This window comes from Prionailurus viverrinus, chromosome C1, assembly GCF_022837055.1.
Source record: "Prionailurus viverrinus isolate Anna chromosome C1, UM_Priviv_1.0, whole genome shotgun sequence".
Lineage (NCBI taxonomy): Eukaryota > Metazoa > Chordata > Mammalia > Carnivora > Felidae > Prionailurus > Prionailurus viverrinus.
This window is the reverse complement of record NC_062568.1, coordinates 10,584,391-10,603,909: the sequence shown is the minus strand read 5'-3', so window position 1 is coordinate 10,603,909 and position 19,519 is coordinate 10,584,391. Positions and strand designations below refer to the sequence as shown.

Here is a 19,519-nt window from a genome sequence, read left to right as displayed (position 1 = left end):
TGAGGCACTTTCTTCTACCTTAAAGAGAAGTGGTCACTTCCATAGCAGAAGTCTGTTAGTCTTAGTTTTTATCAGGAAGGAAGGAAAACCAACATTGAAGGTACAAATTCATAAAACCTTTCCTCAAGTGTCCTCAGCAACTGCTTTGCATGGTTTTCATATCTGCTTCTGACAATGATGACGTTTCTAACTCCTCTCCCCTGAACACATGTTTTATAATGTTAATGGGCATTTTGATAACTGTGTGTGCTCCAGTAACAAACTGGAAATTATATGTTTGGGGAGCATAATCCTAATACAGATAATTTGAGAGAAAGATTTCTTAGAAGACAGAGGTCTTGATTCCAGCAAAAGTTCCATGCTTTTGAGGCTCAGTGTTTGGCCCGACACCACAAGGCAGAGCTGAAAGGTGCACTGTGACCCTCTCCACCAGAGACTGGCAGGTACAGGGCAAGAAAATCTTTCCCAATAGAGCAGAAGATGGTCTTCTGTTCCTGATTTGCTGTGCATCTTCCAAGAGAAAGACAACTTCTGAAATTCCCTTCCACTTTCTCTGATCATAGTTCCTCGGTGAAAGGCAGCCCATCCTTTTTTTTTTTTTTTTTACAATAATATCAAATCGTATTCCCCCCCCCCCCAACTTGATTGAGATATAATTGACATAAGCCAATTCTCATTATCAGGAATTCTGCCTTGGTACTGAGATCAGACCCAGTTTGGAGCTCGATTCTGCTGCCCCCCGCCTTCACAGTATAGGAATACATAGCCTGATACCCAAGGGGGAACAGTCACTTAAGCTCCATATGTATATTTCATATACATGCACATATGACGTATGCAACAAAGAACGCCCTAATGCTGCATCTGGACCCAGGACAGGGTAACCATAACAGATCTGAGCTGACTCACACTTCCAGCTTAATCTATTTCAGGCAGCTGCTCTACACTGAATGATTGGGACTATATCAAAGAACATTTGAGCACAGGTAGGTTATTAATTAATTGGGAGATGATAATAGAATAGAAAACATCCACTAGTAATTCTGTACGTCAAGACTCATCTTGTTCAAGAGTGAGTAAGAAAGAATAAAAACAAAATAAAATAAAATAAAGCCCTATGCACAATTATTTAGGACTTCAATGAACACAATCAGAGAAGAAGATTCAGAAAGACAGATCCATGATGCATATTTGAATAGCCAAAGCCTGAATCTGGCATAAATTTCACAGCCTCAGAGTGATTTGTTGGAATTTGCAAATTAAGCACAGAGATGGTATTTCTAAAAAAGGTCTTGCAGGAATTTTAACTCATAATAAAAGAAAAATTTATCTAGATATGTTGAATTCTTAAACTTAAAAAAAAAAGTCTAATAGGTCATCTAAACATCAACAGCCAAAAAGTCATAAAATCATTCAGGGAAATTTTTTTCCTAGCATTAAACAGAAGGGCTGAAAAAGAATTGGGAGGTTGTGCTATTATCTCAAATTCTGATGACTCTAGAAAGTGTAATCCATTGGACAAATAAGTCTTTGCGCAACTGGATATAGTTTACTGCCAGCATAATTCATAGTGAGCAACTTATAAATAAACTCCAACGATGCACAAACTATACACAAATACATATCGACTCCTACATTATAGAGGGTTAAAAATATGCATGAGACTCATGTAAACAAAAAATATAGAAGCACATGTAGAGAAACATACTTAGTGTAACTCCCAGTTTCCTGGGTATTTAACTAGTCCCCACCTAGTTTTACATAAAAATCTGACCGCTTTCCTTTCCATCCTTCCAGCTTTGAGGGCAACTCCGGCGAAAGCAAGTTCCACATTTAGAAATTCAGGGATGAGAGAACGGTAGGTGCCATGCCTCCGGCCACCCTCCAAAAATGAGAATCTATTTGATGATAAATTCACCATCTTAGCCTAAGCTCTAAACAAGAAATCACCATAGGATAATTAAAAACACCCCATGAATCTCTTCTCTACAAACCTACGACGTGTAACTGGTTTGGGTTCCTATTTCTTAAAGAGAATTTGGCCAATCCTCCTTAGAGATTTCAGAGGAAAAGGAGGATTTTCCAAGACAGATAAGTTGAAATGATCCCGCTTTGATCTCTGTGGTTAAGAATCCCTCACAATAGAAGATGGCCACTGAGGGGCCGCGATCCCGGCCTTTTAATGCGTAACAATGCTATCAACAAACAGCTACTTAATCAATATTTGGCCAGAGCTGCTGAAAACTTCCTTTTCAGATTTTAATTCCTAGTTGTAAAACAACCCCAGAGCAGCCAGTGAGATAAGGCATTAAACTGACTGCTTAATTGCCTGTTAGTGTCTTGTTAGTTATATATGTACATTCTTAATGGTTCTTTAATCTTTATTTACCCACATAAATAAGTTACCTGTCTAGAACCCCACCGAACTGAACCTTCTCTGTCCTCAGTCCTGAACAAACTTTGTCTCACTCTTTGTTTAGGGCTGATGTTGCGACTTTCAACTTTCATTGGCTATTTACTTATGTGCAGCTTAAACATTTAACCTTATGGTTAGGAGGGATTTTTTTTTTTTGTCTTGAAAACATATTTATTCATGGAAATTGAGTTCAGTGGCAACGCTCCTATTCACCTGATTGATTTCCACATATCCCACTCTCCTGAACCGCAGGGCACTTGCTGGTTCCGCCTCACCGCCCCGGTGGGTTTTATTGCGAAGCCCTGGGGACTCTTAAATGACCCTTCAGTAATTATTACGCACTTGAAGCCCCTAGTCCCCGTTCCGGTGCTCTCAACAATCAAATCAAGCCCCAAAATAAACATACGATTTCAAGCATTAATTAGAAAATCTGCATGTTTTCAATAAGGCCAGAAAGTAAGCATACAGCAGCCAAATAAACAAACAAGCAAAAAAGAAAAACCTGCAAAGATCTGAACTCTGGTGGTTTTCTTTTTCTTTCCTCTTTTGTTTTCTTTCTCTCTCTCTCTCTCTCTCTCTCTCTCTCTCTCTCTCTCATCATTCCAACAGGAAAATCGCTACCATTACGTCCCTGAAAAGGACCCAGCCTGGTGTTTTAATTTAATTCAAGTGCTGATATTTCCAATACACTTTTACATGGGTGCTATTTCCTTGTTGCGTATTTTAAGGACTTCAGGAAACATAAACTTCACTCAAAAGACTAGAAGGCGACATTGGGGTCAAATTGAGGATTCTGACAAACGGACTTGGAGAGTGGCCTGTCCACTTTAATAAAGGTTCCGATGCCACAAACCTAAGATCTTATACCCCGGGATTTCAGTCTGTGGGAAAGTTCCTCCCCCCCTCCCCCGCTTTGCCTCGCGCCAAAACGTCCTTCCCTTGCTAAGTCGGGGGGAAGAAATGGCCTTCGTTCCTCTCGACTTCAGTAGCGCCCCCGTCAATGATAAAGTGTTCTTTTCATGATTCCTTTGGAAACGAAATATTTCAAGGGCCTTTAAAACTTCTGTGCGTTTTTACTTGCTTTATCTTCTGCCCCGCGAAAAACTGACAGCATCCTAGTTATTTCAGAAAAGCTCACAAGGTTTCAAACAAAAAGGGACACGAGCAAAACTTTGGTCACTTTTACTTTCTCAAACAAACAAACAAACAAACAAACAAAAAAACCACACAGACCTGCTTTTCATAAATGTCAAATAGGAAGGGAGAGATATGAGTGGAGTATAAGCCCCAACCGACCTATGCTTGCGGTCTCTGAGCTCAATCTTTGAAACTGTTGCAAACCTCCCACGCTCACTAGTGATTTTTAAAGCGGGAAAGGAAAGTCCTAGGAAAGTGTATCTCCAGCCTCAATCAAAACATCAATTGGGCAATCTGGCCTCTCTCTCCCCCCCGCACTCCCGAACTGCCACATCAAAGCCTCTGCAACAAGTCGGTAATTGTAATGTTGCATCTAAATATTTAAGCGAGAGTCTTGCCGTCGCGTGTCCATTTACAGTCCTCATCTGTCCTCTAATTCCATTACGGCACAAAGCAAAAATGTTTCCCAAAACTCACAAACAGGAAAAGCGTCACCCTGCTGGAGGAGGAGGAGGGGGGAAGGAGGGAGGGAGGGAGGAGGAGGAGGAGGAGGAGGAGGAGATGATGAAGGAGCACTTTCTATTGATTAGTCACTGCTTTTGTGTTAAGGGCTTTCTTTAAAATAAGAAAAAAATGGGGGGAGGCTGCAGAAATTTCACTAATGTGAGCCTCAGGCAAGAGAGGGGGGAAAAAAGGAGAAGAAGGGGGGGAGGCGGGCTGTGTCTAGATGAAAGTGAGAAGGACATAAAGGAGGCAATTGAGTCGGCTGCAGCCCGGCGAGCTAAGCTTCGAGCCGGCCGGAGCGCCAGGGAGGGGGCGGCGCGGCGCGGCGCTTTGGCGCAGGGCGCAGGAGTGGGGGCCGACCCATTGTGACGGCGCCCGCGGGCCCGCTCCGCCGCGCTGGGGGAGGAACAGAGGCGCCCATTGAGTGGCCGCGGCGGAGGCTGTGCCCACAGCCCCCGATGCTGCGACCGGGGCTTGGCTCCTGCGACTGCGCCTGTTCCGATCACGGTGCTGGCCGGAGGGCCGGGACCAAGCGGGGTGGGGGTGGGGGTGGGGATGGGGGGCGGTCTGCTGTCCCCCGGCCTCCCGGCTTTCTCCTTTCACCCGGGCAAAGGAGCTGGAAGGACGGACGGAGGAGGGCTGCACAGCGTCTAGTGCGCTCCAGGGCGCAAGGGCCTGAGCGCGCCGAGTCAGCACGCCGCGCTGCCCTTGGATTGGGCAAGGGACGAGGGAAAGTTGAGAAGGTAAAGGGGGTCCCCTAGAAGAAAGGCCAAACGCTGGAGGAAAACGAAGGCGGTTCTGACCTCTTTCAGGGTGCCTCTCTTCCTGTGCCCTCGAGTCTGACAAGCGGAAAGACGTCTCCTGGAAAGCCAGTCTCAGCTTCCGTCGCCCCCCTTCCCGGCCCCGCAAGGAAGCTAGAACCTCCAGAGAGAGCGCGTCCCCTGCTCAGAGCACCCAAAGGTCCTTTCTAGGCCAGCCTCCTCCCCCTCCCCCAGAGAACTCAGACCCCTTTATCAACATTCATCCCGTTTTACAAGCGGGGGCAGTCGATAACTTTTGGTGCCCAAAGAACAGAGGTAATTTTTTTAGGTTCCTAGATTTCCCCTTAAACTATACTTCGCTCCTACACTTGTCCTTTCTCTGGGCCCCATATGCCCTCCAGGGTTTATCTGGAAAGGGAGCTAGAGCCGCTAAAGAAACGGTCGCTGTATCCTCTCTGACAACCCCAAATTAAATTAGGCTTCAGCCTCCGCGGAGTGTGTGTGTTTTCAACGGCACAGCCCCCGCTGGGGAGAATACTCTGATTTTAAAAATGGTAGCAATTGCCCTTGAATGGCAGCCGGCCCAGCTAGACGGCCCAAAAGACTAGAAACATTTTGTAGGTGAAATAGCCACTTTTTCCACGCTGGAGAGTCCATAAAACTTCCTGGCGCAGCAGCTATTGGAGCTCATTGAATAATTCATCCCTCATTGCAAGCCCATAATGTCTATTCTCAGCCCTTTGTGGGGCTGTTTTCTCTTCTTTTCTCCTTGAATTATAAAAAGGTTGCCTTCCTTTGTTCACATCAAGCTGCTGCGAGCTGGAGCTTTGTCTGGGCCGCGCTAAAGTGTGAGTTTCAATGGACTCTCCAGGCTTTGTCTCCCAAGTTCATCTCCAAGTGTAGATTGTGTAGAGAAGGCCTTCTTTGTAAAAGCTGGAAAAGTTGTACAAATGTTTGACCAGCTCATTTGGGGCGTTTTGTCTCCTGGGCCTCGGTTGCCTGTGCTGTGAGGGAGCGGCCGCTCGGCCGCGGGGCCTCCAGCAACAAGTAGCAAAGCCGTGCCCCCCCGCCCTTCCTGAGCCTCTCTGATAGCTCTGGGCTTCTTGCCCCTGTGCCCGCAGGGGCCCGTTGGGTTTGGGATTAGCTGGTTCCTCTCCTTCCTCCCTCACCAGTACCTCTCTGCTCCATCTAGGTCTGGAATAAAAGCTGGGGTGTCTCCTCAGAGACTACAGCAGAAAATCACCCCTCCCAGAGGAGAGGCTTAGACTAAGACCTTGTGAGTCCCCTGCTTTAAAGGGACGGAAACAACAGCATGTGTATCTCCCTGCCGTGGTTGGGGGTGTCTTTTCTTGGTTGTCCGTGTGTACCGGAGCATCTAGGCTTCTGCGTATCCCTGAAATCTGCTGTTTGGGTTTGTAACACCTAAATCTGAGTGTCCCTTCAAGGTTGTGTACAGAGCTTGCCTCGGTTCGCAAAGCTGCTGCCATCCGCCAGGTTGGGCAATGAAGGCAAAAGCAGTAACCAGCTTTCTAGCCGCAGTCCTGACTCTGGAAGCCACAGTCCTGACTCTGGAAGTCACAGTGGGTGTTCAAGCCCATCTGGAGAGCCGCCTGCCCTTCTAAGGCAAGTCAAAACTCATCTCTACCCACCAAAGTCCAGGCCCAGAAGCAGGAACTCTAGGCATGGCTGGGACTCCAGGTGCCTCCCGACCGTCCATGCCTTTGAAGAGGTGCAACCATCCCCAAGGCCAAAACTGCTCACGGGAAAACTGCTGCAGTGACCCCTTTCTGGTTCAACTTCTACCTCCCCTGGGGGGCTGCCTTTCCTTGGGCGGGGGCGGGACACCTTTAGACTCTACCGACCAAGTGCTGCAGGTATACGAGAACGAAGCCGCACTTATGGCTCCAAAGGAGAGGCTTTCTCTTGATGATGCCAGGTCACAGCCAACAGGGAGCAGGTGGCCTGTACCTTCCCGTGGAGACAGGGTGCCAAAAAGGCGGGCCCAAGAGCCCACATCTTAGGCTGGTTTTACTTCCTAGACACACACAGAAATCCAACCCTATCGCATTTGAAAAACAATTTAAAGCACAAAACAGCCAACTTACATGTATGTATGTATGTATGTATAAGGCAACCGATGGCGCAGAATTTGGGGGCCCCCCGCTGCGCCACAGAGTTTTGAATCCTTCTCTCCCCGCCCTTCCTCTGATAATGGGAAACTCTGGAAATCTGGGCCTTTCCTGAGGGCGCAAAAGTTCCTTCAGCCTCCGGGGACTCACAGACTGTCCCCAGCCCCTCAACCCCCCCACGCCTGAGGGCAAGTGGGAAGCCCTTCACCAAACCGCAGCTCGCGGTTCCAGACGCCAAGGGGCTGAGGCTGGTACAGAAGAAAGGCTTACAAAGTAGAAAAAAAAAAAAAAAAAACAGAGATTTTTGTTTTAATTTCAAGTGCGTCTCTGGTCTTTCACGTGAATGCTCCGTACGCGGGTGCAGTGGGTACCAAGGGAGAGACCTGGACACGAGCGGGAGCTGGCCGGCGCTCCGGGCGCCGACGTCAGAGCGCGGACGTGGCCGAGGCGCGGGCCTCCGTGCGCCGCCCGAGCGCGCCGCCGCTTACCTCGCTCGCTCAGGATGCCGTCGATGCTGTGTTTCGCCTTCTTCTCGCTCTCCTCTGTCTCCTTCCTCTCCAGGTCAGCCTCCTCCTCTTCGCCTTTCCCGAATTTACTCCTCAGGATGCGGCTGATGGAACTCACTGGAGGCGGGGGGGAGGGAGGGAGCGCGGACGACTGAGCCGTGCCAGGCCGGGCCGTAGGAGCCCCGAACCCCCGACCCGAGCCGTAGAGAGGCTGCCTTGCACAACTCGCCTGTTTCCTCGCCTGGGTCACCCGCCCACTCCAATCCCCCCACCACACAGTCTGCACCTATCTACGCGGAGCTACTGGGAGCCCGAAGCCTGGGAAGCCCGCACCTCCCAAGTTAGGGCCGGGAACGGCCGTCTGTGTCCCTCTTGGCAGAAAGCATTCCCCTTTTTGACCCTGTAGACGGGGCTCTGGATCTCCAACCCAAGAGAATTCTCCGGCCAGCCCACCACCCCTACCACCACCTGGGTATTGGACCCCCTCGGTTCGCGTTAAGGGAGGAAGAACCACAGCGGACCCGTCCCCTGCAATTCAACGCTTTTTTGAGGCTATAAAGGGTTTAAATTTCAACTGCAGAATCGTTTCCTATTGTAAAAAATCAAAAGAAAATGCACTCTCCCCCATTTATTTTTTCCAGATTCTAGTCTGGTAAACAAATCCATACTCTGAAATATCTCGTTCTCGCAGGGGTGGTGGTGGGGGGGAGGGAGTTTCCTTTTAATTAAAAACAAACTCCCGCGCGCCCTTGCGCTCGCCCTGCGTTCGCCCCTCTCTCCGCCTTCCCCCGGCTGCCGGGGGCGCCGGATGGTCCCTGGGACTCTCGGGAAAAAGCCCGGCCGTTGCCGAAGCCTCCCCTCCATTGCGCACTAGGCAGAGCCTGGGCTGGCGCGGCCCCATCTCCCTTCGGTTGGGGTTACCAAAACATTTGTTTCTCTTTAAAAGGGAACATCAATATTAATAAACAGTTGGCCTCCGCCTCGCGTTTCCTGCTTTCGTCCTCGACAGAAATCCTCTTTGGGGAGCCGTTGGCGGTCTCTCAACCCCAGGACCAGCAGCTGTGCCCTCCCTGGGTAAAACACCCAGAGCGCGTCTGGCTCGTGAATGTTTCAGGGCCCTGGGAGGGGCTGCCTCCCGATCGCCCGGATCGATCTCTGGGGTGATTGTGGCTTGGATGACCCGCCCGGGGAATAGCGACTGATGGCGGCGCCTGGGGAAGATGTTAATGGGCCTCGTACCTGAGGGCACAGTGTTTCGATCACAGACAGCGTCCTTGAGTAATTTGTCTCGAATTTCCCAGCTGAACATGCCCGGGTTCTCTCTTTTGTATTCCTCAATTTTCTTCTCCACGTCAGGCGTTGTCACCTGCTTTAAGAGAACAGGCAGGCAGGCGTTGGTACCCAGGACTCTGGGCCAAATGTGGTGGCCCCATCGCCTCCAGGCTCGGTGGGATGCTCCTTCCTGAATCCCCTGGGAAGGTCCCCCTTGTTAGCAAAAGGACCCCATTCTCTGGAGCAATTTACTTTTAGGAAGGGGTAGAAATGAGATCACCTCACCCCTGTCGACCCTGTTCCTCCCTAGGTAAGCTTGGGCACTTAGGATAAATTAAGAAGACTTATAACATCTTGGGGGAGAGGGGTTTACTTTCTGATCCCTGAAAATAAAGTCAACTCCTTACACAGAAACATGAAAACGAAACTAAAAAGGGGAATGTCTGAAGGAGAAGCAGAAAAATCAAGTTACAGCTACAACTCGCACCTCTCCAAAAATAAGCACAAGATTTTAGCTACCCTCAAGAGCAGAATGCAATGTAAAAGGTGATTATATGGGTTTTAAAAAATCAGAGTGGATAAACAAATATGGATAATTCGAAACACTGGGTCTTTTTTTTTTTTTCTCTCTCTCAATAAAAGTTGTTTCTAGAGATTCTCGGAGAGGTTGGAAAGGGAGCTAGGAGTGGGAGGAAGGAGGGTGTTTGGAAGTCTTCGGTTTGCCAGAATCCTCCTTTCGATTTTGCCCCGTGGCAACTAGAAAATTATATTGGATTTTCCCCACATCCAGAAGAAAAGGCAGACCCACTGCAATCCCCTCCCACCGAGTCTTAGCCAGTGTGACTCCTTCATTTTTTTAAAAGGAACCAAAATAATTTGAGGATAGTACCAAACTGCTTTTTAAATGCCAAGTAATCTGCCCATTACAAAGGAAACAAATCACCCTAGCTTTTGACTCCCTGAAGACAATTTGGACTGGAGGAGATTGGGGACAGAAGGTGGGAGAGAAACCATTTAGAAAACCAAAAGTGGCTCTTTAGATCTGGCAAAAGCGGTGCAGTGGGTCGGAGCTGGGAAGATTCTTGGGAAACCAGCAACAGGTGGGCACGCACAGTTGCATGCTTTATGTGTTTGCCTATTAAAATAATTTGATGGGTATTCTAGGGTTCCGGGACATTCTTAAAAATGCTGTATCTCCTTTGCAAAAAGGCTGGAGTTTTCCCTTAGCGTTTATCAAGGAGCAGCGCCCAGGCAGCAACCTTGTTCTCCCCCCCCCCAACCCCCCTCCACACACACCTCTTTCTAGTCTTGAAAAATAACTCCTTGGAAAGCCCCAGATGAGCGTCCTTGCCCCCTGCCCCGATCCTCCCTAACCGGGGAGACCACAGGCCTGGAGGCCTCCGGGGCCAGGCCCCAGCACTCACCTTGGGTTTGCTGCCACCAATGGCACCGGGACGGATGGAGCCGGTCTCCTGGTACCTGCACAGGATCTTAGAGACGCAGCCGTGGGACACGCGCAACTGGCGGGAGATGACGCAGGGCCGGATTCCGTGGTGGGCCATCTCCACGATCTTGTGGCGAATGTGGTTGGGTAGTGGCCTGCCGTTGATAAATACACCACCGAGCTGGTTGACGCGGCCCTGGCCGAGGGGAGTGGACACTGGGAGCGGAAGGCGAGAAGAGAGGCAAAGGAAAAGTCACTTCTGGAGAACAGAGAGCAGCCGGGAAGATGAGCCCACCTAATTCCTGACGCTTGGGGACCATCCGCGTGTTACAGCCACAGCTGAAAATGCAAGACAGCCGGCTCCCAGCCCCAGCCCCTCTTCCAATCACATCTGTTCAAAGTATTAAGCAGTTCGGGGGCACATAATCTTGTGTGAAGGGGGAGCAACGACAGCAAACTAACTTGCCCCAGAGAAACCGTCTTCCTTTTGGGCCCAGAGAAAGTGGCATCTTTGGCAGGGGGTGGGGGTTGGAAGGGAAGACCCTCGGGCCAGTATCTTGAAGCTTGCTCGAGAAACAGCCTCCAGGCAGAGAGAAGGTTACCCAGACGCTGGCCTCCTGAACTCCACTCCTCGGAAACCCCGTTCAATTGGAACCGCTCCTTTTCTAAGGGACTCAGAGGAGCTGACAGCCCTTGGGGTTTCTGGCTGAGAGTGCAGCAGCCAAAGGTCAAAGAGGGTCCCCAAAGGAGGCCTCAGGTGGTAGCGAGTCACCTGTTACACCTGGGGACCCAGACGACAGCAGGGTCTGCAGGCAGCCCCCTTCACCTCCATCCATGCTCTAGGTATGACATTCTACTCCAGACCCAGCCTGAAGGGGGGACGCCTCTGGATCAGCTTCCCGCTCTTGCTGCCCCAACCTCTTCGACTATCCAAAGTCTTCCTGCCTTGGGATTCCCTTCTGGATGACTGCAAGGCAGTTCCCCCAAAAGGGTTTGTGGAAACTTCGAGATGCCACTTGAGATGAATGGAACTCTAATTAATTAATCGGTTAATACTAAAAATTCCAAGCACGAAGCCACCGGGCTCCTGCCACTGCACTTTGCGGCCGGCGAGAAAATTCTTTCGGAACTAACAAGAGCTTAGCGAATGTCCGCGCAGCCGCGACAATTTTGAAAGGCCCTGGGGTGGGCAAAGTGCGGAGATGGTGCTTTCTGGCGCTCAGAAGCCGGTCCATCCCTTCCCCGCCGCCGCCGCCGCCGCCGCACTTGCAAAACAGCAGAGGAAAGTGGACCGGCCCGGAGCAGGCCCGGCCGCCGAGCTTCGCGAGGGTTTGCAGAAAGAACTGCGCTCTGTTTGCAAGGAGAAAATCGAGCGGAGATCTCTCCCCGACTTGTTAGCTGGGGGGGGGGGGGGGGGGGGGAGGTCGGGGCACCCAGGGAATGGGGCTCCCAGGGCACGCCGAGAAAGCCTGTGGCGACGCTGGAGCAGCCCGGCTCGGGCCCTGGGCTCCGCGCGGCGCTGAGGCGCCCCCCCACCCTTACCTTCCAGAGGGAAGCCGCTGCGCGGGTAGTTCTGCCCTGGGCCCGGCCGCATCATCCTGGGCATGGCTCCGGCCAGCGTGGTCATCCTGGGGGCAGCTTCGCTGGGAAATTATATCCAGGTGAAGGCGAAAGAGAAAGGCGAGCGCGGTGCTGGCGGCTCTCGGGAACTGCCCCCGAGCGTGGGGAGCCCCTCCCCAAAAAGGCTGGAAAGAGAGGGAGGGACGTGGGCAGGAGGGCTGCTCGCTCGTCGTCCAGAGAGCGGCTCGGGAAGGAACCGGGGAAAGGGGCGGGCAGGGAGGCCCCAGAGTCCGGGATCGCGAGCCCAGGGCGGAGAAGTTTGGTTTGAGTCTGAGCGAGTGGCCCTGCGGCGGGGGGCGCTAGGGAGGGGGCTGCGAGCGCCGCGACGAGCCAGGGAGGGGGGGGTGGGGGTGGGAGCGCGGCCGGCCTGAATCTCCTCCCGTCGTGACACCGAGTGCGGGGATCCGGGCTCGGGAGCATTTATTAGTTCTTTCACCCAAAGCTTGGTCAGGAGCCCTGAGCTGCGATTGGCCGACGGGGAGACCGTCCCGGGTGGCGGAGACACGCGCTGATTGGGCGACAGCGGCCACTTTCTCTTCCCATCCCCGGCGGTGCCAAGGCCTTGGCCGGCCCGGAGAGGGACCCACGCTGCTCCCCTTCCCCGGAAGAGAGGGGCAGAGCCGTGGAACCTGGGAGAGAAAGCCCGAGGGAGGTGGCAGCTGCGCAGAGGAGAGGAGTCCCTGTTTCTTTTTTTCACTTCACGTGTGTCCCTCTCTCCTTGACTTTCTATTGCTCTCTTTGTCTCTGTCTCCCTCTGTGTATCTCTGTGTGGCTTTCTCCGTCTCTGACTCTATTCTTCCCATTCCGTCTCCTTGTCTCTCTATGTCTCTATTTTTCTGTGACTCTTTTTTCTAATTTTTTTGTTTTGTTTTGTTTTGTTTTACAACCACTGGAGGGGCGCAATTCCAATAAGAAGGCATTGGGACCCTCCGCCCACCCCCCCCCCTTGTTTAGCTTTCCGTCTTCTGGTCAATGCCCCTTTGGCCTAGGTTTGTTATAGGGGTCCTCCCGGTGGGGTTCCTCCCAGGAGGAGTCCAGTGTGTGCTGATAAAGTTCTTTTGTCTTCTCGGTCTGGGAGCAGGAGTGGTGAGGAGCTTCGGCAGCCATTGGGGAGGCCCTAGGACTCGCTAGTTGAAGTCTGGGGCGGGGAGGGAGAAGAAAACCGCCTCTTGATTGAAAAACCCACTCTGGGAAGCCCCAGCTCTAAATCTCGAGGTATGGATCCCCAATGCGGCAGCAGAGATGTGTCTATATGTTAAAGTTTTGCCCGGCTGCTGCGTTTGTTCTCAGGAATTTATTATGGTATTCAGACTAAACTGCTGGAAAAATAAAAGGAGCGAAGTCTTGGCTAGGAGCTGAAGTGTCCCCAGCAGGATATGACGCCAGGAGTGTTGTAAAGGCTGTCTGTCCTTAGAGAAGGTACCATTGTGCATAGCCCTTTATTTATAACTTGGTAAGTGCCAGCGAACTCGCCTCCTTTACACCCCGAGTGCCAGCCCCGCGCTCTGCCTGCGCTTTATTCGCTGAAGTCTATTCAAGGACTGTCACTCTGGGGCTGCGAGGTATTCAGGGCCTTAATCAATCAAAAGGATGAGAATCGGGCAGGTTTTTCCCTTTGAAATAAAGGAAACAATGACTTCTGGGCTTCATGTTCCCCCTTTTCCTTTTACGATTTTTGAATTTTTCCTGCGCCGGAGTTCTCCACCCCTCTCTCTAGGTCCCCCATCCCCCAACTCCTTTGACAGTTTTTACGTGAAGGCGGCCCCCAACCCCACTTCCCCACCCCCTAATTAAGGCAAACTCAAAAGGGAAGATGGGGTGGGGGGAGCTTATAACTGCTCAACCTTCTGGGAGTTGGTTCTTTAAAAATCCACTCGCAAGTGGGAAAAGCAGGCAGTTTTCGGCTGGCTGGGCTTCAACATTAAAAGGCTTGACTGACCTTCCGAGCTGCGGAGACAGGCCTCTGGAAACGCGGAAAAAAGTCTGGACATCTCCTCACTCACCAAAGGGGGGGGGGGGGCTGACGTGCATTCATAGTACAAAGGACAGTCACCGCTTAAAATGAAGCCCTATTTAACCTGATATTACATAAAATGATTCAATTTGTCAAGGGGAAAACGTTCTCATTTCCTTTTTGGGGATCACCAAAATCCGTGTCCTTGTTTCTTCCTAAGCCACTTCTCAGGGATTGCAACCCCCGAGCTAGAAATTCTTTTTTTTTTTTTTTTTTTTTTTTTTTTTTTTTTTTTAGTTTTCCGTCTTTAAAAAGTTGAGTGGAGCCGATAGGGCACTTTCTAGGGTCAGCGGTAGTTGGAAGAGGGAGGTACCCAAGGTGTATTTTAAGAGGGCAAATGCAGACTCAACTCGCCACTGAAAAGAACCCAGGAACATCCGGGACTGAGTCTCATTTGTATCTGAGCCGAGGGCCGTGTCTCCAAACCCTCGCGGCGCTGACCCGGCGCGCTCCGGCTGGATGTTCTCCTTCCCCAAAGCTTGCAGATCAGGGAAGGTGCGCGGGCTGCAGACTCGTTCTCCCGGGTTGCGCGTCCAGCAACCGTGAGCGGCAGGGCCAGGGGCATCCTGGAACGGAGGCACTGCGGGTTGAACTGGATCTGGAAGTACCCATGGAAGCCAGTCCAGTATGTGCATCCATAAACCGACCACCACTTGCTATAAAAATGTACAAATGGAGGCCACGAGGGTGTGTGTGGGCGGGGTTGGGGGGCCTCAAGCTCCAGGAACTCTACTCCCCGGCCTTCCCCTGCGGGAGAGCTCTTCTTCTGTAGCCACATTAACTCATACCCTCTCCAGCGGGTGGCGGTCAGAGGACCCGGGAGACTCAGAGGTGGGTGAGAGGGCACCCTCAGTCTCCCGGCAGCTGGGTCATTAGGGCTGCGGGGCCGCTTTGGATCCAAAGACCTCGGGAGTCCAAGTTCCTTGAACTTGGTATCCCTGATTTCCGACCAGGGAAGGCCGGGACAGCGACGTTGGCTGAAGCTCTCGGGCCCATGGCGCCCACTCGCAGCCAAACCAGACCAGGCCCGGAGCCGGAGCCTGTACATAGACGAGCGCAACAGGTCGCGGAAGGGTGGGGTGGTTCCCGGCTTTCCAGATTGGTTTCGAGAACGAACCCCTGTTCTATACTTCAGCTTCTCCTTCCCTATCTCCGAAGCTTGTGCCTCCCTTCTTTCAGAAGTCTCTCCGGAAGCAGAAGTTACCCCCGCCCCCCCCCCCCGCCCCCTTCCCCGGAGCAGGAAGGGAGTGTCCACCCAGGCCCGGTCCCCGTTCCCAAGCCTCTGAGCCAGAGTCTCCGCGCCGCCTCTGGGCGCGATACAGTCGCCAATTGACAAAGGAGTGGCCCCAAAGTGGGTCTTGGAAGGCAAGCGCCCTCGCCCTGCGGCACTGAACGCAGGTTTGGAAGGCAGCATCATTTCCCCAGGCTGACAAATTACCCAGAAAGCAGGCAGGAAAGTCTCTACGACAGTTTCAAGAACGAACGTGGTGTCCACCCGCGCTATCCGTGCACGTGCAAAATGCCACTGAAGCCTTGAGGGCAATAGGAAGATAATGGTGGGGGGTGGGGGAGAAGGATTACTCGCCGATGCCTCCTCTGCCCCGAGTTTCAGAGGAACGTCAGGTGAAATAGACAGCTGGCTGCCTGTCCAAGCCTGGGGCGAGCTTGCCGCATTCACTTGAACAAGCTTCTCCCGCTCCCGGTTTGGATGTGTGGATCAACAGTCCAGTCGCGGTCCGGTGCCATCTGCTTTGGGCCGCAGGACGCCCTTCAGCGCGCAGCTCTCGCATTTGTGGACCCAGCCTTTCATGAACCCCGGACTTCTCTTGACCTCTAAGACGCGACCTCATTTCTAGCCAGACAAAGGCCTTAAGAAAATTATGATCTATGTAAAACACTGTTCTTGAGTGGCGCGGGCGGGGACGTCTGCCACGCAGCCACCCAGGCCTTTTTTGCCCCAACGGGAGGGCCGCGGGATCTGGCAGCCTGGCGTGGTAGCCCCGCGGGGCCGCGCCTGTCCGCTCGCCGGGTCCCAGCCATCACCCGGGGTTGCAGTCTGTGGTTTGAGCAAACACCACGAAGCCCTCAGTTTCGCAGAAAGGATGCCCCGCGTTCACGCGAGGGAAATGCAAAGCACTGAGTCCTGGACCACGCGCGTCTTGGCCGGATGCGAGGATCTGGGGTTGGTGAATGCTTGGGTTAAACTCGCCGACCCGCGCAGCGCCAGGCGAGGCGACCATCATTGGGCCCCCCGCAGTTGTTTGTCAAAAACTTTGGCGCCGCTCTTCTCCCCCACTGGAAAATCAGTCGGGATGAGGTCGGATTTAGGGACTGGATGGGGATCTGGGCGCCGCACTGAAATGTGATGTGCGCCAACCACAGTGATTTTGTCCCTGCGGTGCCGCTGCGGCTGGGGGAGCGGCCGGGAACGTGTGAGCGGATTCTCAATAAAGAACATATGGTTTGTGGGAAGACGAGAAGGAGAACGAGGAAAGGAAAAGGAAAGGAGGGGAAGAAGAGAGATGTAAAAGGAAAAAAAAAAGTTTAACGGCAGCGAGGGAGGGAGAGAATGAATCTCTCGGCAAATTGTCTCCTACAGACGTTTGTTTGGCTCTACAAAAATTATTTTTATGCAAATAAGGAAGACAAGTTGCCAGAGCCCAATTCTCGGGGCGGGGGGGGGGGGAAGCGTCTTGAAAAAAAATTAGAATATGTCCTCTCTAATCTTCAAAAATGCTCTGCCCAACTCGGTGAGAATCCACGGCTCAGGGAGGGGTGTTGATTAATTCGACAATTGCTCAGCTTGTGAGCAAGCACGGTGTTTGCCTGGGGGTAAGGACTGAGGGGTCTTGGCAGGGCATCTTTGGATGTGCCCAGGGAAAGAGGCAGATGATCTGACGTGGGGGGGCGGGAGTAGAGCTGGAGAACTTGATAGGAGGGCTGCAGGAGGCGGGAGGGTCTGTAGGGTTTCTTTGACGCCTGAGGCCAAAAAAAAAAAAAAAAAACCCAGCAAGGCAAATGACCATTCCAGGAACTCCTGGAGTGGGGGGGGGATGGGATGTGGGAAACGAAGGTGGGAGGAGGGAGGGGAGTGGAGGAGGTGGGGGAAAGCTAACAGGCCTTTCACTTGGATCGGGCCAGGTCTGACTCCGTGCGGCCCCACTGCCTGAGCCAAAGCTCAGATCTGCCACAGCTCCTCAGCCTGCGAATCTTTAGCCCCCGAGGGAAATTTCTCCCCGACGAGGATTTCAGGGGGTGGGGACGGAGCGGATGCAAGGAGCAAGAAAAGAGAGATCTGCGAGAAGAATGTTCAGACCTGGGTGTCTAGTTGAACCAGGATGCACTGGATAGTGAGGGCACGGGAGCCTAAGGCAGCAGAGCTGTGAGTAAACCCAGGACCCGCAGTCCGCAGGGATTAAAATCTCGCCTGGAGCGAGAGAGACTGTGCAGCCAACTCCCAGCAGTGAGCGCAACAGGTGGGGGGAGGTGGAAGAGGCCGAGGCTCCCAGAGCCACGCGGGCTGGGGCCAGGGACTGGAGGAAAATAGTAGGAAGCATGCAGCATGCACCCTGCCTCCTTGTGGCCCGTGGGAGCTCACCGTGCACAGAGGAGGGGACCCCCGCCCCGGGATGCATCCGTTCCTGACTCCACCAGCCTTTCGTAGGGAGGAGGAGAAAAAGACAGAACGAGAAAGAAAAGAAGAGAGAAATGACAAGGAAAAAAAAGAAAAGGAAGGGGAAAAAAGAAAGGAGAAGAGGAGAGAAATCACCACAAGCTAAACAGGTTGCCTCAACCCTTCCAATTTCTTTTTTTTTTTAATTTTTTTTTCAACGTTTATTTATTTTTGGGACAGAGAGAGACAGAGCATGAATGGGGGAGGGGCAGAGAGAGAGGGAGACACAGAATCGGAAACAGGTTCCAGGCTCTGAGCCATCGGCCCAGAGCCCGACGCGGGGCTCGAACTCGCGGACCGCGAGATCGTGACCTGGCTGAAGTCGGACGCTTAACCGACTGCGCCACCCAGGCGCCCCAACCCTTCCAATTTCTTAAACATCAAGAATCCCATTACGTTCCTTCGTAGACCTTAAAGTTTCTCTCCATCTCCCTTCCCCCAGGAAAACACCGATTTCGTGTTTTAAATTAGGTTTCTCTTTCTGGAGACGGACCTTTAAACTAGCCTTGGGTCTGGGGGGTGAGGAGTAGAAGAATAATTTTGATTTTAGAAGCCTGGAGATGGGAGAACCCTGGAGGGGAAACTGAAAAGATGAAAACTGACCATCCAGAACGCCACAAGCGATCGAAAGGGGCCTGCCAGACAGGGTGGTTTAGCTGCAAGGAGCCCCCACCAGAAGTGTAGACCTGACGCTAACCGGCTGCCCAGAGTCCTGTCACAGAAAGCTGTCCCGCATCCCCGCGGTGGCCCTGCGCGCTGGTCGCCGTCGCGGTCTTGCTTCTTTGCCCCGGGAAACTCCAAGAAGTGTCCTGGCCCCCAGACCCCCAGGGCCCAGTGGGGGCCAAGAGTTAAGACAAGTAGCCCCAAGAGAAATGCGCTTCAGAGAGCCTTTTTTCTTCTTCCCATTTCTAAACGAAATCTAATACTATCTGGCTGCAAAAATATATATCACTGGCCCAGAGACTGAAAGATTAACATTTGGATATGTAGGAAATGTAATCTGCATGGCTAATTGATTCCTAGCGTATCAGTTTAAAGGATAAAGATCGATATCTCCATGATGGATATTGTATTAATAGGGGCATAAATAAAGGCCGAAGAGTCGTTACCGAAACCTTTGAAGCCTCTTCCTGACTCCTGCGCCCTCCACGCGGCCACGCAGCTCCCCCCAACTCTCCGCCCCCCCCCTACCCCCGCCCCTGCTGGTTGGGAAGCGCTTGCTCCCCCCACCCAGGGGCAGAAAGTCTCCGGCTAAAGCCAGAGTGTTTTCACGCGGCTACGCTTCGGGGAAAGTTTGCACGTCCCCTCCCCCGCCCGGGCTGCAGCAGGTGGACAGCAAGGCGGGAGAGAGGGTGGTATTTTAGCAAAAACGCACGACTCAGATACTTAGAAACACAGACGTAACAGCCACGTACGTTCACCCACACACATTCAGACACACGATCACACATTCATACGTAGCGGGTAGGTTCCCAGAGCCCCTTTGGCCTGGGGGACTCGAAGCTAGCGTTCCTTTCCATGCCTCAACCCCTCCCTGACGGCACCGTCGGAAGCTGGGGCCCGGCGGGGATCGGTGATCAGGCCTCCCGGAGATCCCCTCCAGCGCGTTGAGGGGGGCGGTAATGAGGCGCAACGGGGAGTGTGCGGGGCAGGGAGTGCCCGCCAGGGCCGGGCTAGTGCTCTCGAGGGAGGGAAGTCCATCTGCATCTGGGGTGGTTTCAGACGGAGTTAGGGGGATGGAGGTGTAAGGCCCGGGGAGTAGGTCCCGTAGGCGGCGACGTGAGGGGAACAGGATGGGGGACACTTCGGTCCGGAACAAGTCGGCCTCAACCGGGTGGTAGCCAATTAGTCCTGGGCCCTAGCGGCCGCCTTCGCCGCAAATCCCGTGAGGCCGAAAGCGTGCTGCAAATGCAAATAAATCACCCTTCGCGCCCTTCTCTCCATTAATTAAGAGGGACGTTTCGACTAAACGAGCGTAATCTTTATTAATTGCGCGGCCCTCGGAGAGCCGTTCGCATCAATCACGCCCAAAGCGAAAGTACA

At 52.6% G+C, this 19,519-nt stretch overlaps 1 protein-coding gene and 1 long non-coding RNA gene across 4 annotated transcripts in view; one reads left to right on the top strand and one right to left on the bottom strand.

Moving 5' to 3' along the window:
* Positions 1 to 11,802, bottom strand: part of PAX3 (paired box 3) — a 96,552-nt gene extending 84,750 nt beyond the window's left edge. Inside the window, exons 1-4 of one of the 3 annotated variants that reach the window (XM_047871355.1) lie at positions 11,712 to 11,802; positions 10,150 to 10,385; positions 8,693 to 8,822; positions 7,436 to 7,570 (exon numbers count right to left, since the gene is read on the bottom strand). In XM_047871355.1, the coding sequence (XP_047727311.1) occupies positions 7,436 to 7,570; positions 8,693 to 8,822; positions 10,150 to 10,385; positions 11,712 to 11,796 (586 nt within the window). In that variant the 5' untranslated portion in view covers positions 11,797 to 11,802. The remainder of the gene's footprint in view (positions 1 to 7,435; positions 7,571 to 8,692; positions 8,823 to 10,149; positions 10,386 to 11,711) is intronic. The other 2 variants (XM_047871354.1, XM_047871353.1) reach the window with 2 other exon arrangements.
* On the top strand, positions 4,649 to 7,180 carry LOC125172807 (uncharacterized). Its single transcript, XR_007154842.1, has 3 exons — positions 4,649 to 5,133; positions 6,011 to 6,094; positions 6,358 to 7,180. It is a non-coding gene; the product is annotated as an uncharacterized LOC125172807 (long non-coding RNA).
* Positions 11,803 to 19,519: the final 7,717 nt, after the last annotated feature.